This window comes from Pagrus pagrus (assembly GCF_965226575.1).
Source record: "Pagrus pagrus genome assembly, chromosome: 15".
Lineage (NCBI taxonomy): Eukaryota > Metazoa > Chordata > Actinopteri > Spariformes > Sparidae > Pagrus > Pagrus pagrus.
The window spans coordinates 1,829,154-1,855,339 of NC_140199.1; the positions used below are offsets into that span (position 1 = coordinate 1,829,154).

General features: G+C 43.2%; 1 protein-coding gene across 1 annotated transcript in view; it reads right to left on the minus strand.

Annotated features, from left to right (window-relative positions):
* hectd2 (HECT domain containing 2) overlaps positions 1 to 8,322 on the minus strand; it is a 46,640-nt gene extending 38,318 nt beyond the window's left edge. The window contains exons 1-2 of the mRNA XM_084374712.1: positions 7,763 to 8,322; positions 2,213 to 2,354 (exon numbers count right to left, since the gene is read on the minus strand). Coding sequence (XP_084230838.1) covers positions 2,213 to 2,354; positions 7,763 to 7,846 — 226 coding nt within the window. The 5' untranslated portion in view covers positions 7,847 to 8,322. The remainder of the gene's footprint in view (positions 1 to 2,212; positions 2,355 to 7,762) is intronic.
* Between the last annotated feature and the right edge of the window lie 17,864 nt (positions 8,323 to 26,186).

Here is a 26,186-nt window from a genome sequence, read left to right on the forward strand (position 1 = left end):
GGACGTCATCTTTGGGCTTTGAGATCAGCCCTACACTAAAACTCATAGCCTTTTCTTTTTAGCACCGAAGAAGTTAAAGACGTCTGAAGGAGAACCAGTGTTCGCCTGCTGAGATCGATAAAGTTCTTTAATCTTTTTCCACAACAAGCCGCACTTTGATGCCAGCGTTTCTAGAGAAGGTGTTATTGTTCTCAGCTCCTGAAATGAAACTCAGATGGATCTCTGCTCAGCTCAGCCACAGCACACAAAACACTATTTGACAATATTAAAAGGAAATACAAACCTCCTGTAATACTTTACAGATGAAACAGCAAATTGTGGTGATTATCCAAACGGGCTGGACGACTGCAACGGGCCCGAGGAATGCTACACTATCTGATGTGTGTGTGTGTTGAGTGTTTTCACTTTCATATGGTTTTCATTTGGGGCGGAGGTTTGCATAATTATTCTGGCATCAGTAGCCGTGGTGACAAAGCGGGCTGGTGAGCAGCTCCGCTGGGTCTGCATTCTCACGGCAGTCAGAAATAACCTCGCCTTTAACGGGAAGTTATATCACGTTAATGTGAAATCACTGTGACGTTTGTCATCTCCATTCATAACTGATATTTTATGATTTCATTAAATTCCCTACTCAGGAAAAAAACAAATTCAATTAAACTTAAATTAAGTTTCATTTTTCTTGAAACATGCTGAGAAGGTAGAATATCCAAACACCGTCCAGCAGAGACTCTGAACTCTCCGAGCACTGATTTGATTTCAGCTCTTGAATCTTTTTTGAACCGTGAAGGTGAAAAGAAAGAAAATTGAGAAGACAAGCTTGAACTGAGACCTGAACCGTCCTCTGAAAGAGCTGTAACGACCTGCTCAGACACGTGACCCGATGATTTTTAAAGAGATTTTAAAGTACGCGGTCATCAACTGGAAAACATGAACAGCTTTTCTTCTTCTTCCATTTCAGAAACGAGTTTCTGCCTCCAGTGTTGTCGCTCGCAGCTCAACATAAACACAGTCTGAGTACATACATCAAGCGTACTGTAAACAGAGGAAGTAACACATCATTACATCCGAGACAGAGACGGAGACCGCAGTGTCTCCAACGAGAACAAAGACAGTGAACACAACACACACTCAAACTGCAGTTTAACGACACTCAACTTTGAAATTAACTTCTCGGAGGCAAATAAAGGACGACATGAGGGTGAGAGAAAGAACCGACTGCACATAATGTTTCTGTGAGCTTTTCTCCCTGCAGAGGGTTCAGGACAAATATTAAACTGACAAGACCAAAAGCTGCACAAAGACACGAAGCATTGTGTGGAGAAAAATGACAGCTTTTGTGTACAGATTGGTTCCCTATAAACCTCACTTTCACTACGATACTCGGTCTGCCACTGGGCTGAATGTCTCCCAGAAAAATGAAGGTCAGATTACTGCACGGATGAAGCACGTCTGCCACTGCACAACCCGAACAGGAACTATCCCTGAGTGACGGTGAAGCGACGTGAATAACTGTGGAAACTAAAGAAGCCTGATGATGGAGGAGGCGAAGAAGGTGAAGAGGGAGAGCGAACGGATGGAGAGCGCTCCGGTGTTGTGTCAAAGTCTGTTCCCCTGCTGACATGTGTCTCCTCTCACCACCGACACTTGAGACGCTTCAAAACCAGCATCCTTTCTACAAAACACGCCTACTTATTAATACAACCAGCTGTTTTACTGTGTTCACAGGGTTTCTAGGACAAACTTGGATTCTTACAGTTGTTTTTTTTTTTTTACTTTGGAAAGTAGCCAAGTTGCTAACGCTGTGTTTACGAGAGGGGTGCCAACAGTAATACCAGAGGGAAACACTAGGAGGGGCAGAGTTGAAAAGTTGACTTGACTCAAATATGAGAGAATAATAATAAAAAAAATTCTCGGGTCAACATTTCCCCGTCTAATCAAGTCATTATTTATTAGGCCACTGCTCAGCGTGTTCTCAATTTCAGTCAAATTGTTTCAAGAATTTCCAAGACTCATTTTTGGGACTGATTTTCTGTTTGCTTTTTCTCTGTATGAGCAATCTGAAGATAAGAAGAGCTGATAAGAGCAGGAACAAGGACGAGGCTGTTGACCCCCATCATCCATCATTGCACCTCTTGCAAGATGACTGCACTCGTTGGGCTCCACGCGGTCCACACGCGATGTCACTCACTTGATCCCAGGATACTGAACTCACCGTGTCGGATCCAGTGGGTGCTGGTCAGGGTGCCCGTCATGCCGCCGGCCAAGCTCCTCACCCCCGCGTCCCTCCGCTGGCTCAGTGTGGAGATGAAGGTGCCCAGAGACGGAAACGGCTGCTTCGCTCCTCGCCCCAAACCCTGGTGCGGGAAGATGACATCATCACAACGAGGAAGAGAGAGGAAAAACATTTATCTAGAAAACATTGTGAGGGAAACACGTTCACACACACTCAATCACTGACGGCAGCGAACTACCAAACAAGGCGCCGACTAGGAGGACCAATTTTGGGTGATCAGCCAATAATGTAAATAAAATCCATTTAGACGCCGCAGCTCAGAATATGGAACATTTATTACCGACACAAAGAAAAAAAGAAAATGGCCGGGATGTCAAACTTTTGCTGATTTGTAAATTCACAATTTTCTGACAAAGATCTAAAACTCAAAACGTCTCCTGAAGTGAGCGAACGAGTTTAAGATTGAATCCACTGAGCCGATGTTTTCTCACCAGAAATGGAAACTTCTTAAATCAATCCAGACTTTTCAGCTGCATGAACAGACAATAACAATATCACCAAAACGGAACTGATATAACATGAAATTTAATAAAAAGTTCAGTGTCATTAATCATCTTCTGGTCTCTCCTGGTGGTTCAGACGGGTTTCAGGTCTCTGCAAGCTGCAGAGGAGCTACGAGTGCCAGCAGAGGAAGACGTGAAGAGGAGAGGAAGGAGGGATTTAAAGGAGGGAGGAGAAAATGGATATTACAAAACAAAAAAAAAAAAGAGGGGGGATAAAGTGAGACGAGGCTAAGAAGAGGGGATATGAGAGTGAAAGAAACGAGAAGAGGATGAGAGAGGAGAGAGGACGGTGAAAATAAGAGGATAAAGGAAGAGAAAGAAAAACATGAAGGGAAGGACAGAAGAAAGAAGAAACGAGACAGAAGAAGACAGGAAGAAGAAACCACAGAATAGATGGAGAGGAGAGAGAAGACGGGAGGAGGGATGAGAGGTGGAGGCAGAGGAAGAGGAGGTGGAGAGATCAGCAGATGCACAGCAGCCGCTCCTGACAGCAGCGCACACACACACACACACACACACACACACACACACACACACACACACACACACACACACACTCCAGGCGTGATGTGTTCAGGGGCTGCAGAACAGAAGGAGCAGGAAGACGTTCAATCGGCTGCTCACAATGAATCAGTTTCCAAAGAAATGAGACTTGGCATTGGTGCACACACACACACACACACAGAGACACACACACACACACATGCACGCACGCACACACGCACGCACACACGCCAACATAGGGAGAAAACAAAGGGCCGTTTGTATCTGAAGCAACAACCTCAGACGGTCTGTGACAGATTGTGTTTTCGGAGGAGTTATGACACAACAGACGCACACATCCAGTACACAAACACATGTGTTTGTGTTCGAGTTTGGACAGAAGCCCCTCGTCTCTCTGCCAGAGTGTTAATGAGATACAACAGGTTTTTTTTTCATTCACATCGGATCAAACACATTGTGAGGACACTGAGCCGATCTGCACGCAGAACAGAGTGAATACATGAATACAGACACGGATCCACTGAAATCATTAAGAGGAAACGACATCAGAGGAATCACAGGAAGATCTACGTGATGTTCATCTGGACGCCACGACCGTGTCCGAACTGCACGTGTCGCAGTGTTTACATCAGACTGTTAAATATACACATCATGTCCACACACCGTGAACCTATCAGCTGTGAGCTGGAGATCAGCTGACCATGTCTGAGATGAGTGAGTTCTCTTCATCTGTATTTTTTAAACATAAAAACGTGTGTGAATGACATTTTCATCAGCTTTAACTGTTCTTTATGTTCAGTGCTTATTAGCTAACGAACTGAACTAAGATGTCGAACATGACCGTCAGTGTAACTGCTGAACCTCGGCAGGTTAATGCTGTAGATTAGCATGCTAGCCTGGCTGTGGCTGCTTCATCCTCTCACTTATAAGTGATGTCTGCAAAATGATAAAATGACCCTCCTCTCTCGGTGAAGCCACAGAACGGCCACCTCGCTCTCTGCTCTCTCTCATTATCACCGTCACAGCCCCGCCCACAACCGGCTGACTGACAGGTGCATCTCTGAGAAGCGAGGAGCAGAGACGGTGACGGTCACATCCAGATCAGTTATAGTTTGGTCTCAATATACATATCGCCAACGGGAACTTCTTCTCATGGTCTCTCTTGATACAGCAGAGCACAGACGACCTGCTGGTCAACATCTGACTCCAATGAACAGTTTTAGCAGCCAGTTTTATCTCAGTGAGTCTTGTGATGTCAGTTCTGTCCAACTCTGCAAGTCTGAGAGGAAATGCTGTCATCCAGAGAGAAACCACACCGAGAGGAGCTCCACACACACACACACACACACACACACACACACACACACACACACACACACACACACACACCCTCCTCCCCCTCTCAGTTAAACTCTAATCAGAACCTGCAGATTATCGAGTGACTGTGTGTGTTTGTATCAAAGCAGAGCTGAGGTATTTTAAAAGGTCCGATTGTGATTCGGTTGTTCAGATACTGACACACTGGGTTGTTAGGTCGGTGTTTGGCAAGTTGGGAACGAGACTCAACAAATCAACGATCTTGAAATCTATAACCAAACAGTCGGGGAGAATCAGAGAGCGAGCCTGAGAAGACGACCCGACCCTCTCATGTTTTATTTGGGAATATCTGATGATGCTGTTAACTTTGTGGCTCGGGGATCTGCAGGTTAGAGGATTCAGTCAGTCGTTAGTCAGCAGAGCTGACTGATTCGAAGGATTCGACACTTTTCCACTTTTTCGGTGCAGCTGATGCAACATCTCCTCAGTTACTCATTTACAGATTTGGACGTCAGTTATCACGGCGGTGGTAGAAGCTTCGAAGCATTCAGGTCAGACGCACAGTAACCAAAGTAACAAACAGACAGGTTCAAGGCGGGAATGTGCAGTAAGTCTCAACAAGCTGCAGCACAGTGATCTGACTGAGTTACTGCATGTCTGTCTGCCAACAATCAGAATGTAAGGACCTTAAACCAACAAATGAGGAAATATTACATCAAGTTTATCTCTACTAGAACTGCACAGACAAGGAAAACTGAAGCTGTTGGTAGAGTTGTAACGAATGATCAATTTATCTGACACAAGTCTGCAACTATTTTCATAATCCTTGAATTGTTTCACCCATTTTCAAGCAAAAATGTCAAACATTTGCTGGTTCCAGCCTCTTAAATGTGAAGATTTGCTGCTTTCCTTCGTCTGATTTTGCAGACCCAACCAGGCTGCATTCTGCAAACGAGAGGACGTTAATAAAAAAGAAAAAAAACAGAGAAAGTTTAATTCATGATCGTCTGTCGAGCCAGTTAAGTCTGATTTAAATTGATCCAATGGAACTAAATAATTATTATTTCATCAAACTCTCGGAGGTCTGGAGAAAATCTGGTTAAGAAAAAGAGGTTTGTGCAGAAACAGCAGCTGCGGTTTCATTTCTGTCCAGGTGAAAACAGACGGACTCTTCAGTGAGCGCCAGCTGTCTTCAATTCTTCTATTTTTATTGGTCTGCGATACAATGACAGCCCGCTGTAACTAAGACCTTTTTCTATCCAACCTTTGAGCCTGAATTTCCTCAGATCCAAGCTCGAGGGGCCAGAAGACTTCTGAGGAAGAACCGGAGAATGAGTGGAAGCAGCACACAGAGAGAGGGAGAGCGCATGCAGCCACTTTATGGCATTTCCAGACACAAGCGGAGTCGGTCTGAGCAGTGACAGACTGTTTATTGGTCAAAACCATCTGATCTGCACATTCCTGCTCCCTGACACAATGGAGATGACATCAACCAAACCCAGCAGCCGGCCTGGTTCGAAGTGACACCGAGAACAAAACTCAAAACACGATCATAAACACTCTCAGCTAACTGCTATGCATTCAAACAACACGACGATTACATCATCAGACACGCCGCTGGAGAGCTGATGTCAGGAGTCATTATATAAGACGGGGGCATCACTTTTTCCAACAGGAGAAAACCACTGTTGAGTGTGTGTGATAGGTGAGTGTACGTGGGTCAGACATACAGTTTATACATTAACAAATACATTTTTACAAGGTTCACAGCCGAGTGTGTGTGTTCACCTGACTGCGAGACTAAACTCCCGTCAGAAACAAGAAAGTTACAGTTATCAAAGATGATCAGGGACAAAACTGGAACGATACGTGACGACAGCTTTCTAACTGAAGAAAATAAAATACTTATTTATCACATATTCATTCACTGCATCAGGGTGTTAACTCCACAGACTGTGACGTGAACTGAGATGAAACAGATTCTCAGCTGAGCGCCTCTTCATCACACACACTGACTGCAGCTCGTCCATGTGTGTCATCACTCGAACGTAAAACTGACGACAGGCCGAACTGTCTGACAGCAGTTAAACTGTTCACAGGAAGGATTCAACTCTCCACAAACAAGTTAACTTTAATCTGTGTTAGATTAAGTTCACACCAGAAGGAGTCGCGATGCAGTGACTGTGGTACGTCGAGCTGTCGGAGGAATCTGCTCAGAGCGCCGCATGTTTCAACACAAATATAGATATCTGCTGTAAAATTAAACTAAACAAGAGGAGGTGATATGATCTATGACGGTCTCGATATGTTGTGCCATCCTGTGATATGACCTTAAAATAATATCGCAATATATTTAGGCTATTATACATTATATCTCCTCAAAAACTCCTTCTGAATGCTCGGACGTTGGACGTGGATATTACAGATATTACACAATATCATACATTAGTGTAACAGTGCAATATGATGACTGGTATCTACACAAAATATGAGAATATTTAGATGTTTAGATGTGGATTTAATGAAGTCTGTCAGTCTGATTAAGTTCAGAAAATGACCAGGAACAGACATCATCACAGGCACATCTCATGATATAACAATATCCAAAATGTAAGAGTCTCATATCACGATGATGATAATATCAATGTTTTTTTCCAGCTCTAGTTATTATTAAATCATTTGGGATCAAGTGAGGAACATGCAGTTGTGTGTTGAGGTGTTTGTATGGATGCAAAACTGTAAAATAAAACAAATAAAATAGTAGTGTGCTCTATATTGTTACTCTATATGCAGTAAAACACAAGCATCATTTAGTCTTTATCACTAATTAATATCCACTGGACTGTTATTCTTTTATTTCTATCTCTGTTTTCTAAAATCAGTGTTTTTAAATGAATCTTGGTTTTAAAAAGCAGCGATCAACATAAATGTAACTGTTTCTGCTTGTGATCATCATTTCAGTGAATCGTGTCAACATGATTCAGGATTTACGTGTTAAGCTGCACTGATTTCTGTCACATTATTATTGGATGACTTTCAGTAAGTAGCAGTATCATGATGCAGTTTTCCACATAATCACCGAACAAAGACAGATTCTGTGTTGGAGCATGAATCAGTGTGTTGGAGCATGAATGAGTTGTCTTACTGCAGGAGGGGAGCTGGTGTAGATCGGTGGCAGCCTCTCTCTCTCCCTCTCCACCCCTGACAGCGCTGAATGTTCTCCATCCATCCTCTGCGTGTGGAAGAGCGGAGAAAAGTTGTTTTTTTTTCTCTTTTCCCTGGAAAGACTCAGTCCTCTGCAGCCGCTGTGTCTCTGCTCCTCACAGGGCTGCACATGCTGTTAGCAGAGCCAGCTCTGACCCCGAGTTACCCGTCTGTCTGCCCGCTCTGCTCCGTTATATCACATACATCAGGGAGATTCACATCCTCGATGAAAACGGGAGTGAAATCTACCTTCGTCGGACAGGTGGGCTCTCCGTTACGCGCACAGCCTGACGCGTAAACGTCTCCAAAAAAAAAAAGCGTCACGTAAAGTCTCCGGTAGAAAACCGTGAAGAGAGTTAAAGTTGTGTTAGTTTTAAAGGAGTTTTTAAAACGCGTTCGGGCTGAGCTGCTGCCCGCTTCTTCTTCTCCTCCTTCTGTCCCTCTCTGCGTCGTCTGTCGGGGAAGCAGCAGCGCTGCGGGCCGGCGCCATGTTTGGAGGAGGAGGAGGAGGAGGCGCCTGGAGAGCAGAGCCTGGAGACAGCAGCGTGCGCCACACACACACACACACACACACACACACACACACACACACACACACACACAGAGAGAGAGAGAGAGAGAGAGAGAGAGAGAGAATAACGGAAAATAGGAGGATTGGATTCACAATAAAAGTGAGAAAGAAAGAAAGAAAGAAAGAAAGAAAGAAAGAAAACCTGTTGAAACTCAGCTGTGCACAGCTGAAGGGAATCTGACAAAACAAAAATATATATAAATGTATATGTATGTATATAAAATATATCTCTGTAGAAGTGCAAGAATACAAATTACCAAAGAATGTCAGGGATTACAGAGATTTAAGAATAATTAAATAAAATATTAATATATAATATTTATAAAGGTAAATTAAAAGTATGACTTTTTAAATCAGACAGTTTGAGGTAAGCGCAGTAAACACACATTTTATGTATTATTTCAAAATGAATGTATTATCTTTCAGGTTAACTCAGTGGCCGAGGTGCATTGTGGGTAATGTAGGCCCCAGGTCTAACATTGCCCAGTGTCCACACACTGTTGGACTCATTATGGACAGTTGACAAACAAATGATCAAAGATGTCGCCTTTTGATTCCTCACATTCTTCTTCCCTTTTTAAAACCTGGTGCCTACATTACCCACAATGCAACTCAGCCACTGAGTGACATCACTGGAGGCAGTTCATCAGATTTACACACAGCTATGATGAGTTTAATAACACAGTTGGAGACGGACATCAATAAATGAAAGAGAAAACTTTTTGTCTTCATCTACTTTTTAACATTATTTTTGAGTTTTTAAAGGAACAGTCCACCCAAAAATAACAACAATAGTAACAAGTGAATTTCCCTGTTGTGGGATTAATGAAGCCTTTTCGTAGTCCACAAAACATTTCTGGAGCTTCACAGTTGCAACGTTCTCTGTTTTACTGTGAAGCTCCAGAAATGTTTTGTGGACTACGAGACATCACCAGAGGAGACGATGACTCCATACGTCTGCTGAGAAATCCTCAAAACAAGACACTGCTTTTCTGTGCAGAACTGCCTTAGAAAAATCATGTTTATAAGTTTTCTCCAGTATCAAAGTAATCCAGTGATGGCCGGCTGTACATACATAAGCACACTGAGTATTTTCTTTTTGTTGTTTTTTCCTTTTTAAAACTAGTCCCCAGCTACTCCCCGCTCCCTTTTTCTTCGTTATGTCTACGCCACATTAGTAAACCTCTCTTAGTAGGACTCTTATTTTGACGGCTGTGACAGGAAGTGATGTGCTGTAATTCCCTCTGTCCTGACGGCAGCCCTGCAGACTCTGCGTCGCTACAATTTAACTTCTGTCCATAATTAGCGAGAAACAGGATCCGGGCTGCAGGCCAACTCCCAGTGAATGTAAAGAAACTGAAAAGCTCCTGATGTCGCAGATCTGTACGTGTGTGTGTCTGTGTGTGTGTGTGTGTGTGTGTGTGTGTGGTTTCTCGGTATCGTTGAGATCATCTGAACTCTCCGTCTGGTTTCCTAAAAACAGCCTCAGTGTTCCTGCAGGTCCTGGAAAAGCCTTGGAGACAGTTTTAGATCTGATTCTCTTGTAATGACAGCTCTGCTTTTCTGTCGTCGTTCAGTTTTTATTTTGAGGCCGATATAAAGTTCAGCCGCTCCGCCTCGTTTGATCCGAGGACACAGAAACACCTCAGCGACTCACCAGAATTCACCAGAATCTCTCTTCAAGTTGAAATTGTCTCAAAAAGCCGCACACAAGGGTCTTAATTAAAAGTTTCACCGTTACGTAACAGCAGACATTTCTTTTTTTTGTAGCAAAAACTTCCTTTATTCTTTTTTTGAACATTTTTGAGCATCAGCTCTTCTAAAACGGGTCGAGTCGAGCCGTCAGGTTGATCCCTGTTTGTTTTCAGAGCTCAGACTGTGTGCGCCGTGTTACTGTAGCAGCAGATGTGTTTTGCTTCAGTTTTTTATGGCGTCTGGGCCTCAAACCCTCGCTGCAGCCTCTCCGCTGCCGCGCACACCTGATGTGGAAACACAAAGCCTGCTGGGAGTTTTGGCACGTGGTTTAATGCACAGTACCCGCTCTGAACTCTGTTGATGCTTTACAGTTCAGGAATTTTTTCTCTATGGCGGGAGAGAGCTGGGATTCAGATCTGCGTGTTCATCGTTTACGTATGGAGGATCAGACCGAGGCGGCAGGCACTGTTGCATTATGGGAGTGTTATGTAAGAGCAGATGGGCTGCGGCTGACTCATGGATTTATGGGCTTGTGGGCTTCTTCTGCAAACACGTCCAGGACTCGACACGAGAGCCGTGGAGCGGAGTACATGAATCAGGAAGTGGATAAATAAATGAGCGAGTGAGTGAATGAAGGAGTGAATGAAGGAGTGAGAGGCCAACAGAAGGATTTGCTTTTTTGACTTCCGGCACTGACGCTTACGTAGGTTTGTTCCTACAGAGACCAGTCCAGCATTCCTCGTTGGCATTAACTTATCTTCTCCACACGTCTCTGAGCGAAGGCCTTAATCCTCCACGAACTCTCCAGGGGCACCAAACTGTTGTTGACCTCTGACCTCCCTGAAGAAACATAAATACGTTGCTGCGTCTGACTTTAAAGACAAAAACTGCCTCCTTCACAAGACAAAGGTCGTCCTCTTCCTCACATAAAGCCATCTAGTAAGACTTTACACAGACTGAAGCTCGTGGTGCATTCAGGTTCTCCTTCCTTGATTTATAATTAGGGTCTGAAACCTCAAAAAGTTTGCAAAGGACAGAATGTGTCTGTAGCTCAGAGCGAAGTGTTGAGACATCTGAAAGCTGGAAGGAAAAGTGTTGTCTTCTTTTGTTACTTGAATTAAAGAAATCCAAAGCTTTGCGCCCGTGCAGCGTCCTGTGAGGAACTGCAGACGCCACAACAGATATTTTTGCTCCATTTGGCTCATTTGTTTAGATGAAAGTGCTCATTTCTGGTAGATAAGCCACAGGCTGTTTCCAGTTGGGTTGCAGTATTTGGAGCAGCGATGACCTCAGCTGAAGGTTTTCTCGTTCTCTTGTGAGACTGAAAACTTGTTTGGATTTCAGTTTAGAAACAGAAATAGGAACATGCAGATGATAAACTTCCACTGACTCATTCTGCACCGTTGTCCTGCTGCCGACGGACTCGTCAGTGTGTATCACCGTCAGTGTGTATCATCGTCAGTGTGTACGGTGACTCTGACAGCGAGCGTTTTCTGAGGAGAAGCTGAGCAGACTGGGCCCGGCTGGCAGAGAGGAAACCCTGCAGTATTTTTAACCCACATAAGCATCAAAGCTGCTGACCCACACAACTTTTTAAAGATCTGGGCACTCCTGGAGAAAGTTACTAAAAAAAGAAAAAAGAAAAGAAAAACAGAACCCTGCCTCTGGGTTTTCCACCATAATCTCACCAACGGTCCCGAACAAGAAAAGGTAATGATTTGATCCTCGTTACAGGCTGAACCTCTGAATCCTCACAGACTGCAGATTAAAAACAGATTCATCCTCACTTAGTTTGAACATTTTCAAGCTTTCCTTGCAACAATTTTGCTCATGTTTGTTTTAACATGCCAAAAACTTCTGTTTTCAGTAAATGTTATAGTTATATAGTTTTTCAGTGACTCAGGACGGTGCTCCAACCTTAAACAGAAACAGACAACTTTTCAAATCTCCCCGTCCGAGGGTGTTCCTGGTGGTGCTGTTGTTGCTAACACAGCTTTAGCAAAATGGCTACCGCTAGCAGCCTGGCTACTGTCCAGAACTGTCTAGAAACCCGGATGTCAGAGCTGTGAAAAGTCAAACAGCCGGTTGTGTTAATAAGTCAGCAGGTTTTGTAGAAAGAGTGTCAGTTTTCAAGCGTCTCAAGTTTGTTCCCGTGTTGATATGTGAGGAGACACATATCAACACGGGAACAGACTTTGACACAACACCGGAGCGCTCTCCATCCAGCGAACGTCCGTCTGTTTACTATTTTTTAACCTCGGTTTCTATCGCTCTCCCTCCATCAACGGCTTCTTTTTCTTTCGCAGTTATTCAAGTTCTTCCACCGTTAACTTGGGACAGTGACCGGGGAAAACAATGCTACTTCCTGTTCTGGACGTGTAATATCAGACACACTTCCTTTAATCGGTCATTTTTCCAGGAGAGAGATGGCCTGATGGCAGACTGAATGGCAGAGCCTTTACTTCAGAATGATCATTTATTGACCATTTAAAGCAACAAAGTCGTCTTGTGCCAGTTTAAATGGTTCAAAATGAGATGATAATCGTGATAAACGTAATATTTGGAAAACATCTGGAGTGTAAATGCATGCAGGGAGTTCCTCTTGTACATCTGCTGAGAGCTCAATGTCCTTCGACTCTGGAACAAAACAGCGACGTCACGTTAAAGAAAAAAAAATCTGCAAGTGAACGAAAAACAAGCAAATTGAGCAACACGTTGTGTGTGTGTGTGTGTGTGTGTTTGTGTGTGTGTGTGTGTGTGTTTGTGTGTGTGTGTGACAGCATGATTAGTCAGTTTGTGATCACTCTCAGTTTTTTGTGCTGATGTGAGAACACAGAGGAGCTGTGAGGGAGGAGAGGCATCTGTTGTTAGGAGGAATATTTGGTTTGATTCATAGCAACGCCTCAAACTGTGGGACAGGGCGAGCGAGCGAGAGGGAGAGAGAGAGAGAGAGAGAGCAGAATCCTCTTTTCAGACCTTTTGGCAGCGACACACACACACACACACACACACACACACACACACACACACACACGCCTTTCCTCAAAAAGTGGAGTGAAGAGGGAGAGAGAGGTTACTCCAGTTCAGATCCAGACAGAGGAAAAGAGAAAGAGAGAGTGTGTGTGAGAAAGAGAGAGCGAGGAGGAGGAGGAAGAGGAAGAGGAGGGTGAATGGAGCACATTTCCTGCACATGAGGGTGTTTCTGAACATTGCGGTACACAAGAGTGTGTCTGAGCTGCACCGAAAGGATGAACATAAATGAAACATATGCGGGGAATGTGCCGGAAACGAGTAAATGTACAAACAAAACAATGAACAAAATGAAAATAAAGTGACAAAGACACAAAAAGCAGTTTCTCTGCTTCCTGTCAGACGTGAACGACGATGTCGAGTCTCTGCAGCTGAACGATCGTCTGACATTAATTAACCTTAAATACAACTTGTAACGTCTTCTCTGAACACAAGAGGGTGCTGTTTACCCACGATTCACATGTGGTGGACACACAGGTGTCCTCACTGTACAACAAACATGTCTCTTGTGTATGGACACACCTGCACATCCAACAGACGATTCTGTCGGATGTGACTGCTCGACAAGAATTCAAAGCCTTCAGCTGTAGATTGTAACCAAACATTCAGTCTGACACCTCAGAAGGAGTCCACCATTAATCATTTCATTAACGGTGGAAACACATTTATGTGCTAGTTGTTTTTTTTACGTTAGCAGAACACAAATACGTCATTCATACAAGTAACATTAACGACCCCGTGGCTGCTTCCAGACATCGCCAGCCTCTGGCATCGACCTCGTTCCACATCACATAAGAAAAGGTGACAGACAAAGGAAGCTTCACCAACAACAGGCCTTTTGGACCGACACGTTTCAGTCTACTGAACATGTATTTGCTGCGTGTGAACATTTTGTGTCGTTGTGTTGTTCTTTTTTTCAGCTCTGATGAATATTGTTGGCCCAAAAGATGCCATCTGCTGGACTTTCTATACGCCTACACGTCTGAGTTTGAGGTCGAACATAGACGCGCTGTGACAATAAAGTGTTTCTCACCTGCTGTTGTGACTGATGGAAGTCAGACAGGGTGAGCTTTTTAAACGCTCACAGAGGTTTAGGGGACTCGGAGACAGGATATAACACATTTGGAGAATGTATTTGATAACTGCAGGTAAACAGTAGAAATGCAGCGTTACAAGGTCACCTACCAGGAGTGTGTGCTTCAGATACTGGACCGGTGGATGGACTGAACAATAAATGGTCCCATCAATCCACCGATGAGAGACTGATGTTGGTTTCCTGTTACCAACCAACAGTCACTTTCTTTTTATGTTATTCTTATTTTATCCAGGATGATGGTTATCAAGACACTTTAACCAAACAGTGGTCGTAACTAACCATTGAAGTTGATGCCTAAATCCAAGAAAACTACACGATTAGTGTTGGTAGGGTGTGTACATTTTCATTCCCGTACTGTTTATCGAGTGTGTAACGTAAAGTGTGTGTGAGTGAACTACTGAATGAGTCTGAGTGTAAATGCTGGATCATTTACAGCTCCTCTCCACACTTCGAGCTGTTTGCCTTGACATGTGGCTGCTGTGTTATCAGGTTTCAGCGGCACGGCTCCGTCTCACCCGTTACCGTCTGTAACCGGATCACTTTAAGAGATCTGAACATCTCAGCCGAACATACCTGCACACACTGTCGCTGTGAACATTCACAGCGAAACAAATCTGTGACAGAGCGTGGCTGCTCGCTATCCTTGGACTGGATGACTTAAATTCTCTTTAGCTAAAGGAATACAGCCATTTTCTATGTGTCCTGTATCTGGGCTTTGCAGATAGTTTGTGTTTTATTCTCAAAGGTTTTGAGTTATTTGTCTCCGTGAGGTTTCTGCCTCCACCACAACCAGAATGGAGCTGAAGAGAATTGAGGTTGTGTTACACTGAGAGCCTCAAAAATCTAAAGGAAAATAACAGCAGTCAGGGATTTCCAAACAGCGTCAGGTTCAAATAAAACACAAACTATCAGACCTCACTGATCAGCTGAGCCGCCAGAATATAAAAAATCTCTACAAACCACAAATACTTAACATCCGTACATCTTCTACCTGTCATATCAGCATTTCAACAATACGTGTCACACAATTACAGGCGAGAGACCACTGTTCAAGATGGTGTTTCAATATTTGTAAGTGTGTTAAACCATTGGAGAGCTTTAATAAAACGTCTGGACACTTTCCAGCCATTTTGTGGTGACAGAAGCAGGTATTATAAACCAAAACAGGATCTTTTCCTAACATGTTGATGAAGGTTCTCAGTCATCCAGGTCACGGTGATACTATCGTAGGCAACTGGACCTAAATGTTAGCTAAGTACGTTTTCTGCAAAATCACAGTTCAAACTGAACGTTTCTTTATGTTGCAACTTAAAGTTTATTTAGGTTGAATTTTCTATTTCTTTCTTCTCACGATGCTGTGCTTTTCGCTCTGGTGAGGTTTAGGCACAAACACCACTTGGTTAGGGTTAGGGAAACAAACAATCATGAATGGAGATGGTCCAACTTCCCGTGAACAATAGTCTTGTCGGCTGTAATATCACCACCACCATCCCCGCCACCTTCTGATGTGAAAGTCACCTAATAGGCCTATAATGTGAATGTGATATGCCATGTTTGGTACAAATGTCAGTCTCGGTTTGCAGAAACAAACTTTGTATCCTGCAGACTGGGCTGCTGACCAAGAGGGTCTTAATTTAACCAGACCATAAGCAAGGCATTGTCACAACATTAAAACTGAACCGAGAGAAACGTTAAGTTGCAACATATCACATGTAAAGTTGCCCTATTAATTATAATAATTGCAGATTGCCTCATGATGCCTTCATTGATGTTCACTCACTAAATCAACAGATCAGCAGACCTACAAACAATAATTGCAGTAAGTTAAACAAACTATTTGTCAGGTGTCAGTTGTTTTTGAAGCACTGACCCTCAAATGCATCAGAACAGACGAGATGGTGCTGAGACGTGTAGATGACTGACAGTCTCACAGAGCATGCTGACACGGTCCAGCTTCACTTAAAGCTCAGGGCGTGACATCTATAAACAGTTTGCATCACACTTTAAATATACCTTCAGCATACTGAGACAGGTCATGTTGTTTTTACAGTCATGTGTTTTCTGTTCACGTGAGGAACTCAGGAATCCACGATGATGACATCTGAACATGAAACCATAAAACTCGCATTGACGTAAAAGATGGTTGAATTTAATGGAGCTGCGGGAATGTTCTGCCGAGCCCGGGCCAAAGAATGTGTTTATACATCTTTAAACGTGAAATGTGCAACAGGCTCAGAGCTGCGTTCTGCAGTGTTTGGAGATTTTACACAGCTTTCTTCAGGTCCTGTTGTCTCTAGTTTGTGTGAGTGAACATTTTGGCCCGAGGGGTCATCAGTAGGAATCATCCTCTGGGGACCATATACCATCAGCAAATACATTTCTTTATGTTAACAGTCATAAACGTCCCGGAGACAAACATCCCTTCACACCGCCCCAAAGATCACAGCAGCTCGAGCAGTAAAAGGTCAATGTACACGGAGGAAACAGTGAACATAGTAAACATACTAAAAATGGAGGTAATAAATATAAATGAAGTCCTTCCACTTGTCTTTATGATCACATACTGGACATCATGTAGACTTGATGTTCCAACCATAAACTTTCACCCCCTCATAAATGGATAGAGGACGTTTAAGACTGTTTTATTTATTTATAGGAAGAACATGTCATGAAGTGTTACTGAGCTGACTCATGTTCAGCACAGCTGGAAACCAGCGTGACAGATTTCTACTCTGTCTTGTGAAAATCATGTTTAATGACAACTTTCTCCAAGAGCAGGACCTGCTGCTCGAGCAGTTTTGGAAAGCATTTTCTGTTCGGTATACCGGTACTAATTTGGTATAATCTATGCTCGTCCTGAACGTCCATCACTAGGTGGCGCTATAATCAAGGAAAGTGTGTTTTGGCTTATACTGTAACTCCCATATACTTTGTTGCACATTCAAAAACCATATATCCACGCATTCCCTGAATTCTGTTGAATCTCGTGATGTAGGCCACGCTAATTTGCAAGACTGTTTTTTAACGTTTTACATCTCTAAATATTTTCTTTTAATTTTTATTATTTTTTATTCATTTTTATATGTAAATATTAGCATGTTAGCTCAATAGCTTCCAGGTCATGTGATCAATTGACTCAAAATCAGTGTGGGATCATGTAACTACACTGGCTGCATGAGATACACCTCTTGTTTTTACGTTTTACATCTTTTCTTTTTTACATATAATTGATGGGTGAGCTCTCGGGCCACATAGTGGACAGACTCGCCCTCTGCGTCTGCCCTCCGACGGCGCCACGGCCCGACGTACGTGGGGGGGCGAGGGCCCGTTCATCGCTGCTTGCAGCTTTTATTATATTTATATTTTCACAGTGATTTTTAAACTTTTTGCCATACATGTAGACATGCTGATTTACAATAAATCTGAAGTGGTCCCTTCATTTTTTTCCAGAGCTGTAAAATGCATACATGCATGATCTTTATAAAGTAACAAACTTTTACATACACATTTAGCCATTTAATAACATACCATTTAAAGACATTGGTCCTACTTAAGACAGGCTATATCTAATGAAAATATTTTTTAGGTTATGTATCTCAATGTAATTAAGGCCTCAGCTTGTATGACAAATGTATCACCTTAATTTTATTTTTCACTGCAGAGGTCTGGTGCTTCTGGTCCAGATAGAGAGAAAATTGTGTGCATTAGAAAAGCTTGTCTTTGTGGTATTTTATTTTATTTACTGATTAATATGTTATTGTTCTAAGATTTTCTATTAAAATAAAGTAGTAAAGTAATGACATTTTTTGCGTATCGAAATGCATGTTGGTACCGGTACCGATACCAAAATGTTGGTATCGTGACAACACTAATTAGGACCCAAACGCAGGACACATAAAGTCTGGCAGGTTGAAAGAAGAGGGGAGCTTTAACAATAAACTGATGGTCCACAGGATAGAATCCAAAATTGCAGTCGACGAAGGCTGAAAACAAAAAGCTAGGAACAAGAGGCAGCAAAGGAAAGTCTAAATTAAGTAGAAACCAGTGAAGAGCTGGTGAAGACGAGGAGCAGGGAACACGTGATGCAGGACCGACCAAACCTCAGCGTCCTGATTGGATGAAATTTGACTTGATATTGTTTCTATGACAACTGAGTCAACTTCATCCTCTGAGGAAAGACAGTGAGAAATGTCTGAAAGCTAAATAAAAAGCTTTGATGTGATGCATTTATGAGATAACTCAATGGACAGAGTTTAACTGACATTTTAATCAGCGACTGAAGGACGAACCTTAGTTTATGTAAAGCATTCATCCATTTTTATACACAGTTTTAACTGGACAGTGAGATTATATTGATGGACAAATCAACAACAAAGCAAAAACTGAGCAAAAGTGTTGGTAATGAGGTTTATTTGTCAGGTGTGTGTTACCTCACAGAGATCAGACGTTAAGGCGACTTCACAAATCAAGTTGAAAGTATAACAACTATTGATCTTAGTGAGAAATTGTAGCAGTAATCAGGACGTTTGGTTTTACTCTGAGTTGTTTTTAGTGATGAAGAGTGATGAAGAGGGATGAAGAGTACACCTGCAACACAGCAGACTCCAGCACACACACTGAATCTGAGTCTCATTTAGTTTACTCATTAATTAAATTAACCCATTTAATGTGATTATAAATCACACCAACTATTAGTCTGAATGAAAACATGGGTTGGAGTTTTAAGTGCAGTCGTCTCACAGATGGCCCAGCAGGTGCATCACACACACACACACACACACACACACACACACACACACACACACACACACACACTGGAGGACTCTGACATTAGAGCAGTTTGATGTGAGTGATTAATTAGATCATATTTCCTCAGCAGCAGGAGCAGGAGGCTGTAAATAGGTGGTAATGTGAGGCAGTAAATGTCTGAGGGACGGACAGGGACACTGACAAGAACACACACAAATACACACACATACGATTAGTCCTGCTATACTTGGGAGGACCCTAATTGACACATTAATTCCCGAGCCCCGAGGCTTACGCTAACACGGACCTAAATCCAGCCTTAACCTTGACGAACGCTTTAAAAAGAGAAGCGACGACCGGAGAAATACGTCGCCTCAAGGTTAAAACTCAGACTGCTTCTCATGACACACAAACACAAGACACCTGATATTTTAATGTTATCATAGTCGTAAAACGTTGCTTCAAATGTGTGTGTCAGATTGTTTCACCTGGTTTCAACAGTACATGTAATTACTGTCTCTGTCCAGAAGGGGGCGACAACAAGTTCACACTGCAAGATGAATCTTTGTAACCCAGAGTAAGATGAGGTGTTGCTCATAACTAATCCACCAGTTGATGAGTTAATTAATGAATTAATTATAAGCCAGAGCTCACAGGGGAAATATTGGGTTAGAGAAGCTTGTGACAGCAGATGGTCAAATCTTTACGATGTCCAATTGTTTCAGTTGCTGTTAGTTTGTTCAGTTGTTACAGTTGTAGTTCAGTTTGCTGTGAAGAGAGGTGGATGCACCAGCTTGTTGCAGCATCTTGTTGCTGGTGAGAACTGTGTGTGCTCCCTCCATCCACCTGTGGAGACAGGTCCTGAAGGAGACCTCAGGAAGAAGTCTGACCTTCTGCAGCCGTGTAAAACCAGATGTGTTGAAGGTGCTCTCGGGACATTTCCAGCTGTGTTACCAAAAGAGATATTTTAAGCCAAACCATGATGTTCTCCTGACCATTAACCAAGTACTTTTTGTGACTAAACCGAACCGGAGCAAAAACACAGCGTTGAAACTTACCTGTGGTTCTGCAGAAGCGTACTTAGCTAACATTTACTCTGGCGATCGGGTCGGCATCTAATGAGCGCCGCCAAGTGTCCAAATTAGTCCAAGATATATTTATTTAAATGAAAATGATATCGTGCCAACATTAAACATAAATGGCTCCCACAGACTTAATTTAAATGACTGAGGAAAGCTGGGTTTGTAATTCATGTACCACAGCTTCCTTACTGTCTATCAGTACACAGTCATTCGGAGGTTAGTATTGAGAGATAACACTGAATTAATGTGCATTATTATGACTAATAAAACGATAATATGTTCCCTAATCTGTAGAATATCATTAAATGGTGATTCATCATTCAGCCGCTGCTGCAGTCGGAGAACAGAAGACTCGCTGTGCAGCTTCTTGTGTATTTGAGCTCACTTCACAAAAGATGGATATTTAATACTAAAGAGACAAACAGCAGCGGCCAGCGACAGCTCAGCTGACAGCGCGGTGAGGTTGAGTCATATCTGTGATTCAAGGTGAAACCAAGTTAAATGGGTTTTTTTTTCTTTCAAGCCTCAAGGCAGCAAAACCTGTAGCAGCAGAAGAAGAAGAAGAAAGTGTTTCCACCTTCAATATCTTCTCAGGACAAACTCAGGGATATAAATCCACAGCCAACCCACGCACACACACACACACACACACACACACACACACACACACACACACACACACAATGGCCTGCTCAGACAAAGTTACATGGGCGTTTGACTAACAGCATATTTCACATGCATGCTACATGCTGTCACACACCTGCTGCCATAAAACATGGTCACACCCACCCACATACTGACACACACACACACGCACACACACACACACACACACACACACACACACACACACACACACACACACACACACACATACACACACACACACAAAGCATCCTATAGATCTGCCATATAGATCATACGTACGCGTCGTTACCCGCCCTCTTCTCACACTGTCACACAATCTCCCTCTCTCCTTTTGCAGACACACAATTTTTCTCTTGACACACTCACACACACACGCACGCACTCACACACACACACACACACACACACACACACACTGGCTGTGACATCAGGCTGCCAGTCGGAGCATTATGTCATCTTTCTATTTCAGAAAAACACCTGTGGCTCAATGGCACACACACACACACACACACACACACGCGCTCCTCCACATACCGGTGGCTGAGATGATGGGCTGTGAATATATTTTAGCTTGCAGCCAGTTACACGTATTTTTATATCTAAATTATATGTATTTACCGTCCTATTAACATCTCAGAGCCACAGATATGTTTTTATTTCCGCGCTGCTTCTGTCTCTTGCAGTAATATATGAAGACAAACAGCTGCACAGGTCGTCTGTGAAAGCAGCTTTTCATGACGCATATTTATCATAAAGTATTGATGTAGTATGAGTAAGTGTAAACTCCCAACAAGGGGTCCATTATCAAGAAATAATGGAGGATACGGAGGACAGAACCATCCAGGGAGTCCATTAGCTCCTGATAATGGACACCTTGAAGAGCATATTCACGCTCATACCACGGTCACACGCCAAAGAAAAAGAAAAAGACCATCAGATCATATTTTCATGCATTTTGACCCCATAATACAAAGTTTTACACAAGACAACACTGAAGAGCTTGTGCAGCGGCTCTGTCGCTAACTGAACAAGGATGAGGACGTGTTGTGTTGTAATGTTTGAGTTGTGACATGTTTCCCACTACAGGATTGGATATTGTAATACTCAAACTAGCACTAGCAATAGTAATTTACACAGCCAAGATTAATTTTTATCATAACAGACATTTAATTGTACGTTTCTGCGTTTCTGTCTTTAACTCACCTGTTCCTTGCTTTCACTGCATAATTTGATCTGGAAAGTGCTCATTTTCTGTAACGTCACATGACATTAATCATCACTGAGGATAGCAAATACACTTTATTAAAAGTGAACAAAGTAAATTTTTCCACAGGGGTCCACTTTGGTCCGGTATCAAATCAGCAGCCTCACAGGCCGGCCTCATTTACATTTTGCAAGGACAGCTCCTTATTGAATCTGCCACAAGGTCCTTTATTCACACTTTAAACTCACCAAGAGGGAGAAAGCAGAATATAGAGAGGCACTTTTGCATAAATCATCCCAGACTCTCAGTAGGTAGCAGCTCCTGAGTCAGTAAACACCTGATAAAGGACATTCTAGTTGTTACTTTAAAATATATGAAGGGGTCGTTTCAACGAGCACGAGAAGGCACGAGCAACACAACTGCTCTGATGAAGACTGTTTAATGTTGCAATCATTTCTCTTGTGCTTCTTTTTTCTTCACTCTTCTCTCTGCTGAAATGAGCAGCTGAAGAATCAAAGGTGCCAAATGATTTCATTCCCGGAGGTTTGCACAGATATACTGTAGCGGTGGAAGGTGCAGCAGATGGTCGGACCAACAAGTCCTCGAAATTAAATGACTAAAATATGTTGTTTATCTTGTGCACTGTTCTGATGTGATGCAGGACGACATCTTCTGTCTGTTCGCTCTAAAACTGATTCAAATAAGTCAGTTTTTATGATGTGACGATGCTTCAGGTGTAGGCTGAACCCTCCAGTTACTGAGACAAAGCACAGTGATGACCTCAGAGATGAGGGAATAACAGACCTCATGGAAGTAAAGTGCTTTTTTTTTGGTCGGTTCATTAATGCGAGAAATGAAACGACACAAAATGAGCTCAGTGACAGGAAACCATCAGTGTGAGGTGAGTCAACAGGCGGGAAGAAGCAGTCAGATCGTTTTACCGTACAGCACGTCCTCCACCGTGATGCCTGGAACGAGCATGCAACACACCCAGACGCCATTTATCTTCCAGCTGACGGATCAATGTGTGTGTGTGTGTGTGTGTGTGTGTGTGTGTGTGTGTGTGTGGTGATGATGATGAGCAGGTGCCTTTTGCATGTCTTTATGCATACTGGTGTCATCTGACCTCTGGTGGCTCCTCAGACATGGACCACACGTCTGTGTGAAGTCCGATGAGACCATGCCTATCTATAATATGACTATTGACTTTGTAATTCTGTCAAAACTTCACCTCAGATACATTTAATCATTTGAGTGTTTTTAATTCTTTGATCGGGAGAGAAAATCCACAGTCCTGATCCAGAGAGTCCAGAGTTTCTCTGAAGTTAATCTGAGGCTTCAGTCTGACTTCGTCTTTTCGCCGTGTCTGACAGCTTCAGTTACTTTCAGATTACAATTTTTCATCCCCTTCCAGTCCAGTGAAAACCACGTAACTCCAGATGTGTTGGTGTTGGATGTTGGTAATAAACTGAAGGACGAAGTGTACAAAAGTGGTACGACACCAGCGCCTGCTGTCGTCAAGATCTTTCCTAGCGCATGCCGCCGGCGCGTGCATTTGTTTTGGAAGCAGAGAGACCGCAGGATGGATCGCGATGAGGTAATGTATTTATATGTGATATATGTGATGGACCCGAGCACAGGCGTTAATAATAACTGTATAAAAATAGCAGTCTTGTCGCTGCTACAGCTCGTTTATAATCATCAGAGGAATCCTCGTCGTCACAAACACCAAGGTTTTTATTGTAGGACTTTTACTTGAAGTGTAGTATTTTCACAGTGTAGTATTTGTACTTTTACTGCGGTAAAGGATCTGAATACTTATTTCACAAAGCCCACTTTAAAAATGAGAACAAGTACAGCAGGACAATCCTATTACAGTGCTCATAATGGCACCTAATTATAGTTTGAAGCCACTTGGAAAACTGTGAACCGATCCACTCACACTCCAATCGGCCACACATGCACTTAACAGTATCAGAGATCACACACGCAGCAGGCTCACTAACATACTGTATACTCCACGCCCTGAAGCCTCACACCCTGTTGAATGTGAATGACCTCTGACCTGCAGCCCGTCTGCCGTCATGCAGTCACTCCTCTGGCATCCTCATGTGTCACCAGCCTCAAGTAGCTGCGCTCAGTACGCCGACATGACAGCCCCACAAATGGCCATCGCTGTTGAGCTATGTGCTGAGTCGACTGGCTCTGCCTGTCATCATCATCCTCATCATCCTCATCATCATCATCGCTAACCATCAGAGCCCGGCACATACGGGAAGGGTTAACTCATCTCACTGTTACTAACTTTAGCTGTCAGAGTTGCAGTATGAGCTCAGAGTGTATAAGCAACATAATGAGAAGAGTTGAGATTCAATATGGAAGAATTTTAGTTTAAGAGGTTAAAAAATAACTAAAATAATCAACAGAAAGTAAAGAAACAACAGTTTGGATGTATCTCATCTTCCTACTGTGTTGCAGAGATATATACTGCAGTTAGCATGCTAACCAGCTAGCCCTGGCCCCTCCTACCACTTTTACTTCAAGATAGTACTGATACCGGTACTGATGGTGGGCTATAGCTCAGGAACTCGTAGGTATGCGTTGACTCATGCTGCCTGTCCTATCCCGACCCAACCACGGCTCCCAGTCTGGGCGGATTCAGCTGATAGGACCGCTAGCTACATGGCTAACGGCAGCTACAGTTAGCAGTAGTTAGCACAATACTTGAGGCATGACAAATGTACTTAGATCCTCTTCACCTCACCTGTGCAGCGGCATTAGAGAATAAAATGTGATTTGGATCTGAGTTCTGTGTAGAAATCAGCACCAGTCAGCACTCAGGCCAAAGTTGGGCCTGAGACACCCAGTGGACCCGGCCCAAGTATGCTTAAGCTGATTCGGGCACGTCGTTCATCATAACTCTGACATGTTTCTGGCAATCAGGCGGGCCCGATATAGGCCACTCCTGCAGATATTTTGGCAGTGAAGGAGATATTAGTCTCTAACATCTTCATCAGACGCTGCCAGGAGGCCCACGTTTGGGTGAAGGGTGAAACCTTGAAAGGAGCTGAAGTGGGACAAGAATACAATTATCTGTCAGGGCTTTTTCATCAACGTGGGACAAGTTCTGTTCGGATTCACACACCTAATTCTGAACTGTTAGGTGCATTTTAAACCAAGAATAAAATGGTTCAGAACCAGAGAAGTTGGTTCCCAGTTGAAACAAAGAAAAAGCAGGTTTAACTTGAGCTGAAGTGCAAACAGACGTGGGTGCATCATTTTCCACCGGTTCTACGACTGTTTTGTCGTTCAGCAGATACAACAAGGCTCCAAAAATCTTGAACAGAACCAGAGCTAATCTTATGGAAAAGGGGTTTGTGATCGGCTGTCGGCTAAACGAAATGGGACACAGGCATTGCTTTCTGCATGTTACCAGTCTCACTCATCAGATTTCATCACTCACTGGAGGTCACATCTGCATCGCTGTAGCAGAGTGAGAACCTCAACGGCCGGATGAATAAACCACGATGTTTAAACTGGTCTGAAGTTTCTCTCTGTGTCGAAAACTCAAAACCTGCTCGTGTCTTACAGTCATTTACCTTCACAGGACAGCCGACAGCAACGCGTGACAACACAGGAGGCGACAAAACCTGCAGGTGTTTCTGCTCCTGTAAAATATCACCACACACACACACACACACACACACACACACACACACACCCTACACACACACACACACACACACACACACACACACCCTACACACACACACACACCCTACACACACACACACACACACACACACCCTACACACACACACACACACACACACACCCTACACACACACACACACACACACACCCTACACACACACACACACACACACACACACACACACACACACACACACACACACACACACATAAATGACACGTCTCACAGATAGACACTCATACAGTGAATGTGTGCAAAGTCATGCAGACGCTGTCACATGGTGTCACAGTCACACATCTGATATATACTGCAGCACACACACTCACACACACACACACACACACACACACACACACACACACACACACACCAGCGTCTGTTATGTCACTTGTAAAAATAACTTACATGTTCATCTTATAAATAACCCACAGATCAGCCCACTGGAACGATAAACTTGTCTTTTTCTTTGTTTAATCAGAATCACATGAAATAGAAATGAAATGAGCAGATGAATATTTATGACCCATGTGGTGACATCATTTGTCTGTGACTGTGCTCTGCGGCAGTCAAAGCTG